Source organism: Nyctereutes procyonoides, unplaced genomic scaffold (assembly GCF_905146905.1).
Source record: "Nyctereutes procyonoides isolate TBG_1078 unplaced genomic scaffold, NYPRO_anot_genome, whole genome shotgun sequence".
NCBI classification, from domain to species: domain Eukaryota; kingdom Metazoa; phylum Chordata; class Mammalia; order Carnivora; family Canidae; genus Nyctereutes; species Nyctereutes procyonoides.
The window spans coordinates 4,547,040-4,566,737 of NW_026575044.1; the positions used below are offsets into that span (position 1 = coordinate 4,547,040).

The following is a 19,698-nucleotide window of genomic DNA, read 5'->3' on the forward strand; positions in this document are numbered from 1 at the left end:
GTTTCCAGGGAAGAAGTTACAGGGATTAGTATTAAGACTACTAAATTAAGGGACGCCTGGGTGGCTCAGTGGTTGAGCGTCTGCATTCAGCTCAGGGCATGATCCTGCTCTGGGGCTCGAGTCCCGTATTAGGCTTCTTGTAAGGAGCCTGCTTCTCCCTCTGTCTATCTCTCTGCCCCTCTCTCTCTGTGCCTCAAATGAATGAATGAATGAATGAATGAATGAATAAATAAATAAATAAATAAACAAACAAAATCTTAAAAAAACAAAAGACTACCAAGTTTATACCTTCTTTACTTCCCATGGGAGGGATAGGGAACTAGCTCTGAGAACTTTTTTTTTTTTATTTTTAAGAACTATACAAATAGTACCAAAATTCTTCATTTATAGTAAATATTGTACATACATTTATATAAAGAACATTTCTGTCTTGTCCATTTACAAATTTTCCATTGCAGATGGGTTAGGTATTTGTTTTGGATTTAATAAAAGGGAAATAAAAAGTTTATTTTTTATTTTGTGGAGAGTTTTCTTGTATCCAGAGTTTAACCTTGGGCAAGCAGAATATGAGTTTAGTTTTATACTTAACATAATCTTGATATTACCTCTTAATTATTCTTACATTATTTGTAAAGAGCAGGTCTGAAGTGGCAGGTTCAGGCTCCCATATGGGGAAGGTAATAGATGTGTATGTCTGTGGACTATGGCTCTTTATGGAGACCCCTGTTGGGATCATCTGCGGAAAGCCCTGGGACACTGGAGAAACAGCTCTTACTATGAGAACTCTCCCACATTCTCTTTGCCTTGTATGCGAGCCTTGAATGAGCAAATCCATGTCTGCCTGAGCAGTTGTCCAATGTTGCAGCTTCACATAGCTGGGGTTTGTCTCTCATCTCTTCTACCTTCTCCTATTCCCTTTTTCCTCATTTTTCTTTACCCCTACCTTATTCTTCTAAACGCATTTTGCTCATCTGTTATTTTTATTTAATTTACCCATAAGGCTTTTCCCCTCCTTTGACCCCCAAAGCATTTTCTTTTTCTTAAAGTATTTCTGGTTGACTCTATGCCTTGGGAAAGAAAGACACTGTTTAGAGGTGAGGGTGATCCATACATTGGCACAGTTGTTATCAGGAGTCTTCATAAATTGTGCAGAGTCATAGACATCACTTTCTGAAATGTCTTCGGTAAAAGATTAAAGTTTTAGTAAACATGACGTAAGTGAAATGGTAACATGTGCATATGGATGTCAGAGCTGTTTCAGATAATCTTATTGGAGACTCTTTCAATGACTACCTTTAAAAGGTAGTGATAATTTTTAAAACAGGATTTAAAATGTCTTTAGGGAACATAGTAGTAGCAAGTGTTACTGGGCAGGTATGAGAGGAGGCTGTCTTGGAAATAAACTCATTTATTACTCAGAATTTTTTCCCCCTGTTGTCAGTGATCCGCTTGTCTTGTCTTGTAATATCATTTAAAGATTAGGGATCCCTGGGAGGCGCAGCGGTTTAGCGCCTGCCTTTGGCCCAGGGCGCGATCCTGGAGACCCGGGATCGAATCCCACATCAGGCTCCCGGTGCATGGAGCTGCTTCTCCCTCTGCCTATGTCTCTGCCTCTCTCTCTCTCTCTCTCTGACCATCATAAATAAATAAAAATTAAAAAAAATAAAAATAAAAGATTGAACAAACAAGAGCCTTTGGACTTTATGGTAATGTGTGTAAACTACTTTGAAGTCTAAGGGTGGGAAAGAAGGGATACATAGAAACACTAATAGTATCTTTCTGTGGAGGGATATTTCTGGAAGTATTACAACAAATAAATATAATTTGCAAGTTTTAAAATTATTATTTTAATATTTTTGATCATATTTTATATTTAACTATATTTAACTTTGTTGCCCCTCAGGAAGTTTTTGAGATGAAGTCTGAAGGACAGGCAACTGTAATTCAGCAGCTGGAACAGACCATTGAAGATCTGAGGACCAAAATAGCTGAGCTGGAAAAGCAATATCCTGCCTTGGACATGGAGGTGGCCAGCGGCCGTCATGGGGCTCAGAATGGAATGGCACCCTTAGAAGGTGTCTGTCTTGAAGCTCTCAGGTTAGGAGAAAAGGATGTACGTCATCAAAGGATTTTAGAGGCAAAGTCAATCCAGACGTCCCCGACAGAAGAGGGTGGGATACCAACATTGCCTTCTGTTAATGCACTGCCAGAGTGTCCTCCCCACCCACCTGGGGCCGAAAGTGGAGACTCAGCTGTGCCCTCCTCACCTTCTGGACCTCAGACAAAATTCTGTTCAGAGATTTCTTTGATTGTGTCTCCAAGGCGAATATCAGTACAGCTCGACACACATCAGCCCAGTTTGCCTCCACCACCTCCATCCCTTCCGTGGTCTGACGGTCAAAGACAGGCCGGGTTACAACCTTCCCATCCTTCTCTTCATACTGAATTTGAAACCAGCCATGAACAGCCTGTTTTCTCTTCCTTTGAAAACAGCCATAGCATCCAACCCTCACCACCTCTGCCTTGCACAGAGTCTTCCAGCTCCATGCCTGGAGTGGACATAGTGGCTCCCTCACCTCCCCCTTTCCCTGCTCTGTCCAGTACAGCCATCCCCCCACCTCCTCCTCTGCCTGGTAGAGAAATGCTACCACCCCCTCCTCCACCTTTGCCTGGTGAGGGAATACCTCCTCCTCCTCCTCTTCCTGTAGTGGGGATACCTCCTCCCCCTCCTCTGCCAGGTAAAGGAATACCTCCTCCCCCTCCTCTGCCAGGTGAAGGAATACCTCCTCCCCCTCCTTTGCCAGGTGAAGGAATACCTCCTCCGCCTCCTCTGCCAGGTGAAGGAATACCTCCTCCCCCTCCGCTTCCCAGTATGGGTATACCTCCTCCCCCTCCTCTTCCTGTAGTGGGGATACCTCCTCCGCCTCCTCTGCCAGGTGAAGGAATACCTCCTCCCCCTCCGCTTCCCAGTATGGGTATACCTCCTCCCCCTCCTCTTCCTGTAGTGGGGATACCTCCTCCGCCTCCTCTGCCAGGTGAAGGAATACCTCCTCCCCCTCCGCTTCCCAGTATGGGTATACCTCCTCCTCCACCTCTTCCTGGAGTGGGTATACCTCCTCCTCCACCTCTTCCTGGAGTGGGGATACCTCCGCCTCCTCCTCTTCCCGGTATGGGAATACCTCCTCCCCCTCCACTTCCCAGTATGGGAATACCTCCTCCCCCACCTCTTCCTGGAGTGGGGATACCTCCTCCCCCTCCCCTTCCTGGAGTGGGGATACCTCCTCCCCCTCCCCTTCCTGGAGTGGGAATACCTCCTCCTCCTCCTCTTCCCCATGTGGGAATACCTCCCCCGCCTCCTTTGCCAGGTATGGGGATTCCACCCCTTCCAGCTCCCCCTCCCACTTCTGGAGCAGGCATTCCCCCACCCCCTCTGCTTCCTGGATCAGGCCCTCCACTCCCCCCTCAAGTTGGAAGTAGCACTTTATCAGCACCACAAGTATGTGGCTTTCTTCCTCCTCCATTGCCAGCTGGCTTGTTTGGATTAGGGCTGAACCAAGACAGAGGGAGTAGGAAGCAGCCAGTAGAGCCTTGTCGGCCCATGAAGCCTCTGTATTGGACGAGAATTCAACTGCATAGTAAAAGGTAACATGAATTGGAGCTCATCTTTGCACAGTTTGTCAATATGAGGGAACATTTGTCTTTACAACTCTTGGGGAAATTATATTTTAATGAATTTTTTAGTACTGTTCTGAAACTTTTCTGTAGATTTTTACATTAATGTTTAGTGAAGCATCTGTTATTTAGATTTTTAGACTTTTCTCCAGAAGTATCAGAGATATAAAACAAATGACATACATGTATCAATGTATAAGGTGTACAGCTATCCATCTGTATATCCGTCTGATCAACCCTGTAAAGATGGAGGGATATATTTTTCTTAGCATACATGTTCTATTGACTAGTTCTAGAACCTCACTCTGACAAATAGCTTATAAATCATAAATCAAATTCTTTTTTTTTATAAATCAAATTCTTAAGACAGATTGAACCTCAAGAATATTTTTTGCAACCTTTTGAAGGCACAGCCTTGTCTTACTATTCCAGTTTTATTTGCAATAGTCTTTCTCTTCAAAGATGTGCTATACAAAAATACACAAATCCATATGCCATGTGTGAAATAATTTAGTTTTGAGAATTCCTGGCATTTCTATAGATAATTGGTGACACAGTGTGAAGTTATAAAATCATACTTGGGAACGATATTTATAAAAGAATATTTCCCAGAAGGTAAGCTTAAGTATGATATACTTATCCATGCATAGTCTATAGTTGGTTTCCCTGATTCCTAGGACAGTGCTGTGATACTTGGCTGAGGAATGTGCCAGTGGGGGACAAAACATACTCTTTAAACTTCACTGGACTTCCTTATTATACCTTTTCATGATTCCTTGAATTTTTTTTTGTATGATATGGCATGCATTTAGAAGAGGATATTTACCAGGCCTCCTCATATGTTACACTAATTGTCTCTTCACTGAATCAGACTAGGGGAGAAGAATCTATATAGTTTGACTATTTCTAACTTCACAGCTTATTTTCTGTATAACTGCCATGTCACTTATATACACTGATGCTTCATTTCAAATCATGCTCCAAACTCGTTTTATCCAGATACATTATATGAAGTTATTTTATTTTGTTGTTCCTTTGCTCTAAAAAATAGACCTACCCTTTTTAGGTGGTATGACATGAATCTGCAGTCACTGTAGAGTGAAGGGAAGTGGTAGGGAGATGGAGGATGCTACCTTGGATCATAAAATAATTTCTTTTTTTAAAAATAATTTCTTTTTTAAACATATGCGTAGTCCACAAAGCTGATGAGTCAAGTTGGAATTGTGAGATAGTAAGCATTCCTGCATTTATAGCTTATACTGAGAGGGGTTTTTCTTCTACATTTTTATACAGGACTTGATAACTAAGAATTCTTAGAAATTATTTTTTTTTTAGGCAAAGGTTTCATTCTGTATTGATGGTATTTTAACTTTATCATCAAGTTGATGGCAGTGTTAAAAAGAGTATTCTTTTCCTCCTTATTGCTTTCCTCTTGCCCTCCCTTCTCCCTGCCTCCTCCTATTCCCTTCCTTCCATACTTCTTTTCTTCCTACCTCTCATCTTTTTTTTCTCTCTTGCCCTTCTTTCCTTCTATTCTTCATTTTTGTTTATTATACTCACAATGATATCTTATAGTTCAATTTGATAGCTATTTCATTGGTTTTTTGCTTAACTTTAGAGACTCCAGTGCTTCACTTATTTGGGAGAAAATTGAAGAGCCATCCATAGATTGTCATGAATTTGAAGAATTATTTTCTAAAACTGCTGTGAAGGAGAGGAAGAAACCTATTTCTGACACCATTACAAAGACCAAGGCTAAACAAGTGAGTACTTTTGTGCGCTTCCTGATATTGGAAACTAATTTGGGCATAAATGTGAACTTTGATTAGAAAAAAAAAATGAAATGGTTTTCTGAGCTGTGTAACCTCCATACTCCTTATAGATAGTAGAAGTTAGAATTTTGGGACATGTGGATAAATAAGACTATCCCAAATAGAACAATAAATCATTGTCTCTACCAAGTGATAATGTCCTGATGATTTTATTTGTAACCTCGTGATACATATTCTCAAAATTTCAGCTATTGCTTGTTTCTAGAATTAGTTGTCTAGAAAGAAACTGTCAGTTGATTGAAATTCATCTGAGAACTAGTATGGATAGAAAGAAAGGTTAAAAGTGGGCAAAGAAATACAAGTAAGTAAGAAATCCAGGCCTTAGTAATCTATAATGTGTTTGGTATTTTGTGGAATTGGACATTCTTTAGAGAGTCCAGCTAAACAATCACACTGTACTTGACATATGAAAGAAAGTCTTTTTTTTTTTTGAAAGAAAGTCTTATATCTAGTACATCTCTATTCTGTGATAGATCCTTTGATCTATCTTGTGACACCTGAGTTAGAAAAAGAAAGAATAGTGCATTTGGAGTAAAACATTTCCAAGCAACATTTCCCAACTGATCCACCCAGTGGACTTAATCATGAAATGATATTGTAAATTTCTCAAGGGTGTCATTTTCAGGAAAGTATAGCAACACTCCACAATAATGAGCCCCAGATAGGAGTTATTGCTATTGGTATCCATCGTTTACCCTAAAATGGGGTGTGGCTACATTTCATAACTTTACTGGGTAAGTGAAAAAGTGTATGGAAGTAAGAGAATGGTGCATGGTCTTAGGGGGCAGTAAGAGAGAGAAAAATGAGACCCAAAGTTCCCAGTGTTCTCCTGGACTGTTATCTCCAGAGGAGTGGTAGCCAATGGAATTTTTGCCTCTTACCTGAAAGCTGTAGCTAGTAGTGTGACCCAGTTGTTTCCGTTGATACTTATTTCAGAGCAGACAACTCCCAGCATATGGATACTGCCAAATCTAGCCAGGGAAGGATGGATTTGAATGGCACAACTTGAATGTTGTGCCATTGAATGTCTAGTTAAGTGAATTGGCAGGCTCACCCCAGGCATTTCTATTAATCTGAAAATGACGCAAACCTAAACATTATGCAGTTGAATTTTGAGAATCATTTATTGTAGTAAAGCTGGCCTCTGGTGACCATAGGTCAGGAACTATGATGAAGTATACAGCACCTGGCATATTGTAGGCACTGAATAAAATTTTGTTTAAAAATAAACCAACTAATTGAGGGAGGAGGACCTTATAAATATCAATGACTCTGCCTAGTAATTATTAAAAAAACAGAAAATCATTCATCTCATAATAATTAGTATGGTCAAGGTGGCAGTGCTAAGGGGAATAAAGGTAAATGAAAGTCACATTTTCTCTGGCAGAGATAAATATTAAAAAAATATTTTTCACAGTACATTTGCATATAGCACACTTAGTCTGAATCATACTTCTTCTCATGGATTGTCAGAGATGGGAAAATTAGGCAAGGAATCTTGTCAGAGTGACTATATCAAGGCCAGTGAGGCAGCTAGGATTGTCATTTAATGAGGTGCCTGTGCTGGGCAGATGTGACACAGAATGTCTCTTGTCTAGGGATGAAATGCTCAGAAAGGCAAATGATGCCTCCCTCACCTTCCATCATCACTTTTTTCTATTGAGTGAACACAGATAAGGAAGATGCTTCATATGTTGCCAGCAACTATCGGATTTCATGACTTATTTGATATAATATTCAGTTTTAGCTTACTGAAATACAATGTTAAAATAATCAAAACTTGAAATTCAACTAGTTGGCATGAGATGGCCTCTTTGTACATGAACAGTTCATCTGTACTGAACATCATCTGGACACAATCACCTTACTCTGTTATTAGGACATTTCATAAACTGTGGGTAAGAGACTTCGCCAATGTCATAGTTAGCACTTATTGACGGTGATGCTACTGTTGACCTTCAACTTCAAACAGGATTAATGGAATAGTCTCTATCATGACTCCTGATAAGCTTGCTCTGCGTCTCTTTGGCCTGGCTCTTGGTACTGAGCCCTCCACTTCAGATCTGGTTTTGGAGGGATAAGATTTGTTTTCTTTCTTTCTTTCTTTCTTTCTTTCTTTCTTTCTTTCTTTCTTTCTTTCTTTCTTTCTTTCTTTCTCTCTCTTTCTCTCTCTTTCTTTCTTTCTTTCTTTCTTTCTTTCTTTCTTTCTTTCGTATGTTGGAGAGAGAAAAATCTGTGAAGTGATATATTGCTGAAGAAACCTAGTTTTATTTAACTTTGTTGTATTTGGAAGAAAAATCTATTCATTCCATCTACTTGAGACATTTAAAATTTTGTTTAAGGAAAATATATTTTCAGGATGCATGCAAATAGTTCCCCTTTTTATGGGAAATGTATACTGATTGTATGTGCAGACATTTTGGTACCTCATGATTCATGTCCAGTGAAATGAATAGTCTTTAATGCTCTGGCATATGTTTATGGAGGTATTTCAAGCAATTCTTCTTATATACAATGGAAGCTAGAAGTTCTGTTTTTCTTTAAATATTTAAAAATAGCCAAATAATTTTTCTGTGATCTGTCTTCTTGAAAGTAAGACTGTGGTCAAATGCACTGGTATTTAATGAGGTGCCTGTGCTGTTTTTACTCTTTTAGAAGAGACATTTTCAGCTTGATAATAGAAGATTCTTTAGCTGGGCACGTTGCTGTTTGGCATGAGGAGAAAGAAGGTTACTCTTTGGGTATCTAGTCTAGTAGTAATGATGGATATCTTGTATTTCCAGACCCCTTTTCCTCAAGGAACCTAAAACAAAGCATTTCTTATTTTTTTCATATAACATATATATTTCTGTGATGACTTCTTAGTTTATTCTTTATTTTAAAGTATTTAAAACATTAGAGGATTAGCTGAGAAGGTATATGGGAGTTTATCAGACTTTGATTTGACATAGTTCTTAACCAAATGAGTGTGATACTTATACATCACAATTAAATATCAATCTACTAACTTAATAACAACAACTCCATTTCATAAGGAATCAGGAGGAAAATAGGAAAAATAGTTTTTTATGAGGCCTGTTTTAAATGCTGATAGGCATACATACTTGACCATTATTAGGGAATGCTCTAGAACTAATAAACACTTAGCCCAATCTCCTCTCTATTGCTGGGCTAATCCAGAAATATTAATGACAATAATGATCTTAAGTCACTTCAGGATCTTCTGTGTTTCACTAAAGGTTAAGTTTAACCTGAGCAGAAAAGTAAAGTAAGAGCTGCCTCACAAGGAGTTTCTAGTTAATCCTGTGTCAAACGAGGTCATAAACAAGTATATTTTGGTAAACATGGCAGCAGTTGTAGTAATAGCAACAGCAATACTAATAATAGCGCGAATTATGACAAGAAACCACAAGGCATACTATACTTTACCATGTACCAGTCATTGCTGTTAGCATTCTGCATATATTGATTGACTCATTTAATCCTCCTTGTCATATGAGGTAGACAGCATTATCACCAGTATAGAGTACAGAAAACTAAGGTGTAAAGGGATTAATGCTTCCAGGCTAGTTTAAACTCTAACCATCTGGCTCCAGAGACTGTGCTCTTGATCATTAAGTAATATGTATGAATGTGAAGTATTTTATGTAACTATGAATATACTATTTTATTTATCTGGAAACCAGAATAGATACTTTTAGAAAATAATTTGAATTTGTATTGGTTTTTATATATGCTCAATATTTAAATGACTAGTTACACTAACAAAATTGTATATGAAGATACTTTTAAAGCATTTTCCATATTCTAACCGATTTTGACAAATACATAAACTATGATGCCACCAAACATGACATTTGCCCAGTTAAGTAAAAGTTTATCTGAGAGATGTGAATTTGAGACACATAAACTTCTGGAAACAGTAAGAATGAGGGTCATTTGCTTGTTTGGCATGTAAGTACTGGTTGGAGGTCTACAGCCACAGTGGTTAAACCTCACCAAATGCCAAATGATGATACCTTTGATTCATTCCATGACACAGAAAGGAGCCATCTCTATAAATATGTCTTAAGTAAATAAAATCTAATCATACTTTAAAAGTCTGTAAAAGAACATGCTATGCACAATGGAAATTTACACACAGAAGTTAACAAGAGTGAATAAGAAGAATCTGTGTTATTTTTAAAGTAAACTGACATTTGTATAGTCATTTAATGTAACACAAATGAATCTCTTTCTGGACTTCTTCTATTTATCAGATTAAAATGCTCTGCCCAGAGAATGGCAGAGCAAAACAAGTCATAATAGTTAAGTATTTGTTGGGATTTAGCCTCTGGAAATATGATTAGAAAAATAGTTAAATCTGCTACTTATTTTAAGGAGAGGTAATAACAGAATTTGTTAGAATTCCCATTTAATACAAATATAAATGTTAAGAAATTAGACATTTGGTATCTTGTTCTATTTTCCATTGTGTTTGCTAACCTAACCTCTAAAAAGGCTGTTTTTGTGTGTAATATAAAAACCCATTATCACAATGGAAAAAGAAGTGTTCATTATTCAGATGTTCCTATATAGGGGTGTATAATGTAATGCTTTCAAATGTTCTTACATGAAATAGTAATTGCCATTATAAGGCTGCTTTCTACCATGTGGAGGCATTGGGAAATTGTATGTACTATACTTCAGATATTGTCTGCTGCTGTTATATTGACCTGCATGAAAAGGAAAAAGGGGTATGTATTTTACTCATGAATCTCTATTTATTGCAAATGTTTTACCATCCTCACAGGATATTTTAGTGTAGGCTGGGTGATAATCTGAGTAGTAGAAATCTAGTTTTTTTTTAAACTGATGTTAATTTTTCCTATTGTAGCTGACAAGGGTGTGTTTTGGTTGATTTGGATAGTTATATTGGTGATCTAGACTGAAGACCTAAAATAATGTCTGAAACACAAAATATCTTACAATAAGACAATTTAGATTTGTTTTGGGGATACATAATAAACATTTGGTACTTTGTAACTTTTAGCATAACATCTGTTTTTAATAGAATACATTCCTATTGCAAGCCTTAAAATGTATTTACATAGAAAACCACATCAAAATACAAAGCTATAATTAGACAAACATAGGTTTTGTGGAATCTGGATTTGTTTTAGATGTTGAAAGATTTATTATTTTTTGAAGATGCTATTCCCATAACTATTTGTAGAGCATACCCAATCAATTCAAAGAATGCAAAAATAATAATGTCTATTTTTAAATTTTCTTTCAGCCAAAAAATTGTTTTTATACTTCTAAGTAAATGGCAAAAAAAAAACAAAAAAAAAAAACCCCAAAACTACTGGCATAATGAAAAGGAAAAATAATTAGGCTAAAGTTCCTTGACCTTGCTATATTACATATTAGGAAAATTATGTTTGATTAATTATGCATTGAAATCGCACAAAACCTAATCATGATCCTGAAAGTTAATTGTTTTGGACCTTATATTCATATATTATAATGATACTAAGATTCTTTTTTTTTTTTTTGGATACTAAGATTCTTTTGTACTAGATGTATAGGAAAGAGTTGTTGGTATTTAATGACTGAGATGTTCTGTTTATCACAATCCATAGGTATTGAAGAAATGGTTGTTTGGAAAATTCATGTACAATTCATTACCTTATTATGATTATTTATGAACACTGAATGTCATCCTTGCAAAAGTAAGGAAAGATTTTTCATCATTCACAGAGTCTAAATTGTATAATTTGGAGCAGGTGATGGGAGGGTATTTTCTCAGTACTACTAATATTGTGTGGGACAAATACTACAGACAGCCCTGAAAAACCAAAGAAAGGGAGCACCCCGAGAAGAGTAGGGTTTATTCATTTCAGCAAGGAATACAATAAAGAAGAGAAGGCTGCCAGGCCAGAGAAGTTTTCTGGAGGGTTGATTTACTACTGTCTCCATGAGACATGGTATGAAGCAATTCAGGTTTAGTCACTTGAATTACTCTTCAACTTTCACACTATATACTAAAATAATAAGTGTTGTGGGTGGTCAGGAGGAGTTTAACAGAGCACACTGGCTGGACTTAGTGTGAGGCTGTGTAGAAGAGACAAGGCTTGAAGTAGGCCTTGAATTTATTGTTTAGATATGTAGAGAGGATTAAGGATGAATTTTGAAAATAGCACCATGTGCAAAAATTTCTTTGAACCTTATTTAAAACCATAGTAAATCAGTCAGTTTTTTTCTTCTTTTTCTTTTTTTCTTTTACTTTTTCTTTTTCTTTTTCTCTTTCTCTTCCTTTTTCTTTTTCTTTCTCTTTCTCTTTTTTCTTTTTCTTTCTCTTTCTTTTTTTTTTTTAGTACTCCTGTGTGTGTGTGGAAAGCTCCTGTTTGATGGTTTCAGGACTGCGGATAATTTGTTTCCTTAGCTGAGTATGTTTCCTTCTCATTCCAAAGACTGGAAAAAGTCTTTAGGCTTGTTTTAGACCATAAGAGTGGAATGGAATTTCATAAATTAGACCTGAAGTTGGTTTCTGATGTCTTGATATTACATAGTGGAAGGTATGTTTCTTTACCATGGACAGCAACTGTGTGTTAAATTATCCTAGAGTGGAGAATTTATCTGATTTGATTCACATAGTACAATTATTATAGCTCCTACCTTTTCCCTGTGGAAAGTGATGCAGATGACAATAGTTGGATAGTTCACACTATACTTTAGTGTAAGGTAAGCTGAAAAATGATTCCAATTATTTGAGGATACAAGTTTCAGACTTAGAAGAAAATGAAGTTTTATCATGTTTCTATATTTTTATTTAAAACTTTTTTGTGGTTTCAACTAAAAGGTAGATTTGTTTCTTTTTCCAAAACCCTGTTTATAATGAAGATTTCCATCATTTCTGCTTTTATTTTGTTAAATGTTAATATAAGAATTTTTAAAATTACTTAATTATAATTAGAAACTATCTGAAGTATTTTTAAAAAATATTTTATTTATTTATTTGAGAGAGAGAGCATGCACAAGCAGGGGCAGGAGCAAAAGGAGAGTCAGAAGCAGGCTCCCTGCTGAACAGGAAGCCCATCTTCTTGGGGTTCGATCCCAGGACCCTGAGATTGTGACCTGGGCTGAAGGCAGATGCTTCATCAACTGAGTCACCCAGGCTCTCAAAACTATCTGAAGTATTATTTTACAAAAGAGGTGGGCCTTCTAGATCAGCAGAACAAGGAATTTGGTGGGTTCTTTTACCAGCAAAACTGCAATTAACTGTGAAAAATATAACAAAAATATTCATTTAAAGTCTCTGACAGTTGGCCTAAGGGTATAAAGGAAATAGAGAAATAGTCATTCAAGAAAATCTACCAAGACACAGTGAGAATAATGAATGTCTGAGGTATTTGAGTTCTGACCCACTCTAATACCAGCTACCTTAACTCTGTGTTAGGAGATTTCTATCCCTGGTGTGTATAGCTGAAAACACATAACCTCAGGTTATGGTTACTTTAGGAGAGGAAGGCATTCTTAATTCCCCAGTCCTCTGTTGCAGAAACTCTATTCCAGGCAACCAGGCAACCATGGAAACTAAGGAAAGGGCCCTCCAGGGATCAAAGTCATCTCTGGAATCAGGAAGACTGTGCACTTGTGCTAGGCGGTATACTCTCAGGAGCAGTCAGAGCAAGATATGAGATACCATGAAACCATTCCTCAAACCTATACAGATTCATCAGAACTGAGTGCAAGAAGCTTCACCAGCACAAGTTTTAATCACACCTTTGTTGAAACATTGACTGAACATAAGCTACTTTGACCCAAACACAACTGCTAAGCCAGACTTAAAAATAAAATTGGTCATTCCTGAAAGTCTGGAAACTATGTATATGCCCAGGGCTATACTTTGCCTGAAGCAATTAGAGAAAATCCAAGTTGCTATCTTCTTCATGGCTGAATGTGGGGAAAAATTTCATAAACTTGAAACTGTGATAGTCGCCTCCAAGGCACGCATCCTACCCCACCCCCCAACATATGCACAATGGTTAAGGGTAAAACTTTAAGGAGTGAGAGGAACTTTAGTATAATATTTGGCTCAATAAATGGTACCTAGGTAGTCAGGCTAAAAGATAAAATGATAGAGGAAGAATGTGTGTAGGAACATCAGCTCATACACTGTAGTAGATAGATTTCACACAACTAGTCAGGCCAAAACAAACAAGTAAAAAATAAGCAAGCGGACAACAAAAACAACTCCTGGGGCAAGGAAGGAGAAATCAGTATCCAGAGTTGCTAGAGTATATTATCTGAATGTCCAGTTTTCAACAATATGAGAACTACAAAAAAGTAATAAAGTGTCACCCATATACTGGAGAAAAAAATAGGCAAACAGGCACTAGAAATATTATACAAAGAGGCCCAGATAGAATATTTAACAGACATAGACTTTAAAGCACTCATGCTAAATATCTCCAAAGAATTAAAGGAATCTATTTCTAAGAAGTAAAGGAAGGTATGATGACAATATTTCATGAAATTGAGACTACCATAAAGAGACATTATTAAAAAAATTTTGGAGTTGAGAAGTATAACCAAAATGAAAAAAAACCCCACAACTATGTAATTTAACAAGTGATTTGTGGTAGCAGAAAAAAAGCTAGCCACATTTAAGATAAATCAATAGAGGTTATGAAATCAGAAGTACGGAGTAAAACAAGTGAAAAAAAAAGACAGAACCTTAGAAAAATGTGAAACACCATCAAGTGACAAATATCAATGAAATGTGAGTATCAGGAAGAGAGGAGAGAGAAAGGTGCAGAAAAAAAATTGAAGATGTGTCCAGAAATTTGATGAAAAACATTAATAAATATACCCAAGTTCAGTGAACATCAAGCAGTAAACTCCAAGAGATCAACACCTTGATATCCCTTAGTCAAAATGTTGAAAGCCAAAGACATAGAAAAAATTCCTGAAAGCGGTAAGAGAAAAACAACTCATCACATACAAGGAAACCTCAAAAATAACAGCAGACATATCAGAATGAATGGTATCCTGAAGGATGACTTACAGTGTTGAAAGTGAAAGTGATCAACCCAAGATCTCATGTCTAGCAAGACAATTTTTCCTAAATGAAGGTGAATAAAGACATTCTCACATAAGCAAATGCAGAGAATTTTTTACTAACAGATTTGCCTTTCAATAAATGCTCAAGGGAGTTCTTCTGATTGAAAGTAAATGACATCAGACAGTAATTTGCAATCATATACACACACACAAAAGCACTAGCAAACATAATTTTTATCTACACAAATGATATAATTGTATATTTCTTCTCCTTTATTCCCTTGTCTGACTTTAAAAACATCTTCTTAAAACAGTATGTATATTGTTGAACCTATGACATACAGAAATGTAATGTAACAGAATAATAACACAAAAGACCAGTGGAAACAAAGCTGTATTAGAGTAAGGAGATGATACAAGGTAAAGTCAAAGCTATAGAAAGAAATGAACAATGAAGGGTAAATAAAATGGTTAATATAACAACTGTATGAATATATATTCCTCTCCTCTCAACTTCTTTAAAAATTGTAAGATTATATAAACTAGTGATTATAACAACTTGTATCATATATTAAACAAATGCACAGAGAGTATATCTAACAGCAATAGTATAAAAGGGTGAGAAGTGAATAGAGCTATAGAGGAATAAAGTTTCATGTTTTTGGAATTAGATCAGTAAAAATTTGAGGTAGATTCTGATAAAGATATATTGCAAGCCCTAGAGCAACCACTAAGAAAACTGAAGTATAAGAAAAATCACTAATCTTTTTAATAAAAAAGAAGGTAATGAAGAATGGGGAAATAAAAAAGATGAGGTATATTAAAAACTTAAAAATATACAGATGTAAATCCAACCATATTGATAACATTAAATGTAAATGGATTCCATAATCCATTCAAAAGGTAGATGTCAGATTGCATAAAAAATCAAGTATATTTGTATTTGTATTTCGAGAGGCACATTTCAGGTTCAAAGATATAAATAAGTTGAAAGTAAAAAGATAGAACAACTATAAGCAACCGTAAAAAAAGGTGGAGTAGCTATACTGATAGCAGATAAAATAGACTTTAAAAAAATTACTAGAAAAAAATTACTAGAGATAAAGAAGGGTGTTCCCTTGTAATAAAAGCTAAATCTATGAGGAAGATACAGCAGTTATAAACATATATGCGTCTCACAGTACTGTCTCAAAATACATAAAGAACAAACTGACAGAATTAATGGGAAAAATTAGTAACATTTGGAGACTTCAATAGTCTGCTTTTTATGATGGATAGATGGTAAGCATGCAAGGAGGACAAGACTTGAACAATAGTATACACAAACTAGATCTGACATCTCTAGAAGATACCACCCAGTAGCAGCAGAAAAATGTATTTCTCAAGCATACGTAGAACAGTCTCTGGGACAAACCATATGCAAAGTCCACAGAACAAGCCTTAATAAATTTGAGGAGATTAAAGACAATAAATTTTAAACTATAGAAAATGTATTTTTCTGATCACAATGGAATTAGATTAGAAATCAGTAACAAAGAAACTTGAGGGTATTTACAGATATGTGTAGGTTAAACCTCATGCTCCCAAATAATGTTTCAAAGAAGTCAAGGAAAAATTAGAGAATACTTTGAAATGAACATAAATGAAATCATAACATACTGAAATTTATGGTTTGCAAGTAAAGCAGTGCTCAGAGAAATTTATAGCTGAAAATACCCATCTTAAAAAATCTGATATCAATAATCTAAACTTACATCTTAAGAAACTGAAAAAAGAATAAACCAAATCCAGCAGATAGAAAGAAGGTAGTGATAAACACTAGAGTGGAAATAATGAAATAGAGAATATAAAAACAATAGAGAAAATCAGCAAAGTCAGAAGTTGGTTCTGTCAGATTAAGAGTACTGAAAAACTTTAGCTAGATTGACCAAAAAAGAAGACAAGATGTGCCTTCTCATCACTTCTGTTTAGCAGTATCAGCACTTCTTTAGTTAAGAAAAAGAAGCAAATGGCATTCAGATTGTGATGAAAGAAATAAAAACTACAGGTGACATCTCTAATATAAAGTATCCAAAGGAATCCACTAAAACCAATGATAGGACAGGAATTCAGTGTGATTACATAAGATACAGAATTAATGAATAAAAACCAATTATGTTTCTAGACATTAGCAATTAACATCGTGAAATGTAGTTAGGAAAACAATTCCCTTTATTTAATCAAAAAAGTAAGATATTTAGTATAAATTTAACAAAAAATATGTAAGATGTATGAAATGAAAACTAGAAAACACCGTTGAAGGAAATAAGGAAGATCATAATAAATGTACAGCATGCCATGCCCATAGATCTGAAGACTCAACATCGACCTATAGATTCAACAGAATGTCTAGCAATATCCCAAGTTTTCTGTTTTTGTTGTTGTGTCTTTTTTTTTGCAGGAATTAACAAGCTGATCTTGAAAATTTATATGCAAACACAAGGGGCCCAGGGTGATCAAAATAATCTGGAAAAATGACGAAGTTGGAGGACACACACTTTCTGATGTGGAAGTTATTACAAAGATAGCAATTAAAGTGTGGTATTCTCACATTGGATAGACATACTGGTCAATGGAATAGAATTAAGAGTCCAGAAATAAATCTTTAGGATTTGATTTTTGACAGTGCTACAAACATTTCAAGGGCAAAGGAAGTCTTTTCAACAAATGGTGCTGAGACAACTGACTATTCATACCAAAAAAAAAAAAATGAAGTTGAACCTTTATTTCATACCATGAACAAAATTAGTCAAAAAGTATCATAGACTAAATGTAGGAGCTAAAACAAAGAAAAATCAGAACAAAACATAGGAGTAAGTCCCATAACATTGGGTTAGATAATGGTTTTTTTAGATATGACTCCCAAAGCACATGACAAAAGAAAAAAATAAATTATACAATAGGATGATGAACAATGTTTGTGCTACAAACAGTACTATCAAGAAAATGAACAAGATGACTCACAAATTAGGAGAAAATATTTGAAAACTATATACTTGATGAGTTAATATTCTGGATGTATAATGAACTCTTCCAACTCAACAACAAGAAAACAGACTGGTTAAAAAATGGTCAAAGGATGTGAATAGACATTTCTGCAATTGTACCAGTGGCCAATACATGTATGAAACGCTACTCAATGTCAGTGACATTAGGGAAATGAAAAAATCACAATGTAACACTACTTCATATTTATTAGGATGGCTAAAAGCAAAGAGAAATACAATAATTGGAATGATAAGGATGTGGGGAAATTGGAACTCTTATACACTGATGGCAGAAAAATAAAAATAGTGCAACCATTTGGATTTCAATAAGAATTCAAGTCTTAATCCACTAATTCATATATTTACCATAAAATTCTATTTTTCATAAGAGAAATATTTTTTCTGACAGCTCTTATTACCCATCAAATAGTCATAATATCAGATTATAATTTGGGGAGATAAATTTTCAAGCTCAGAAAACTTTTAAGATGAAACTTTTTCCCCTAAAATATATTGTCAAAAGTGTAAGCTATTTTTAACTTGAAGCACATATAATTTTATTAGGCAAAAAGTTCATTAACATCTGACAGAGAAATTGATATATTTTCTCTTTGCTTTTGATGAAGAGGCTAGACACATATGGATTATGATTTTCTCCTTAAGTGTGTAAGTCCTGGGAATATAATTAAACCCCTTTAGAAACCCACTAGTCTTCAGTGAATGCTTTGGGACAGAGTCACCAGACTCCCCCAGAGGATAGATTTGCTGTGTTATGAAAGTGACATCTGCTGTTAGCTTAGTATTGACTATAAACTGGCTTATTGCTTATTTTCATCAGAGCTTTGAATAATTTTTCTTCCTTCAAGTCTTCATATCTGAAATAGAACTAAAAACAGAATTTCAAGACTTCTGTGCTTTTTAACTTATATATGCTGTAGAGGAGATTTCCATTATTGAAGATGAATTTATGTGAGTAAATTAAATTTAGCCCATACTGGCACTCTTCAGCTCATTCTCTATCTTACTCTCTCAGTCTCCCTCTCTCTCTCTCTCATATGCGGTGGTATGTGATGTTTGATGCTGTCCTGTGATCTGGCATCTCTTACCCTTTATACAAATGTAGAGAGCAAAAACCAAAAACGGTTGATTTCCTGATGACATAGTTAATGATGCCTCCACAGAATATGTAGCACTTATTTTGCTGCTGATTATGGTACCATTGTAATATTTGTTTATGTTTAGGCACAAAGCAAAAAATGACTATTTTGGTATTTGTATTGAATTGTTTTATATGAAGTTGTGCCAGGATTAAAAGTGAATGAAATGCCTATCCTTTCATAATTGGCAAATTATAACGAGGGTAGGGAATGTGACTTAGAAATATCAAGTTATAGAAAACAAACTCTAGACTAAATCATGCTATCTAAAACTAATTGGAAGCTAAAATGGAAGTAGTATAAAGAAACTTGAGAGCAAGGAAAAAAAAAATGAGAGCAAGAAAGAAAAACAAGAAAGATCCGAAGTCAGCTAAGGCTTTGCAGAGCATTTAGGTATTTTTTTCCTCATTTTTTTGTTATAGTCATAAAAATTATTGTTTTGAGATGAATGTTAAGCAGCATTGTAGGCAAGGTTTTTCTTTAATTGATCCATATGGCAACCTTTATGTATGGTTTTGTGTATTTCTCCATATGGATTTTAATGTCATTAAAACTTTTTCACAAAACATAAACAGGTCATTCTTTATAGTTCTTAGCTCTAAGTATAGTACGAAATCGTTTTTTTTCCTTAAATTTTAGAACTTTTCTATGTAATGTTGATGTTTTTACTAGTGGTCCCTTTACTAAGTTTTGTATACTTTAATCAATTACTGTTACAAGTAAAGCTTTTCGTAATTAGGATGGAATTTCTCCCGCTTTTTTCTAGTGCCAAAAAAATAAAACTAGCATGTTCTTCAAGCATCACTGGAAGCTAGAATTTGAGTTGATATCCACTTGAAATTGCGAGCTTTTAAAATTATCAGCCTTTCTTTTATGGCCTATGTTGGCACAGGGCCTCATAAAAGTTGGCTTTGAGCATGTCCCCATCCTTTGAACTGGCAAGGAAAGACAAAATCACATTTT

The 19,698-nt window shown here is 35.5% G+C and overlaps 1 protein-coding gene across 1 annotated transcript in view; it reads left to right on the plus strand.

Annotated features, from left to right (window-relative positions):
• FMN2 (formin 2) overlaps positions 1-19,698 on the plus strand; it is a 363,009-nt gene that overhangs the window by 116,194 nt on the left and 227,117 nt on the right. The window contains 2 exon segments of the mRNA XM_055323458.1: positions 1,904-3,642; positions 5,291-5,435. Of these exon segments, the coding sequence (XP_055179433.1) occupies positions 1,904-3,642; positions 5,291-5,435 (1,884 nt within the window).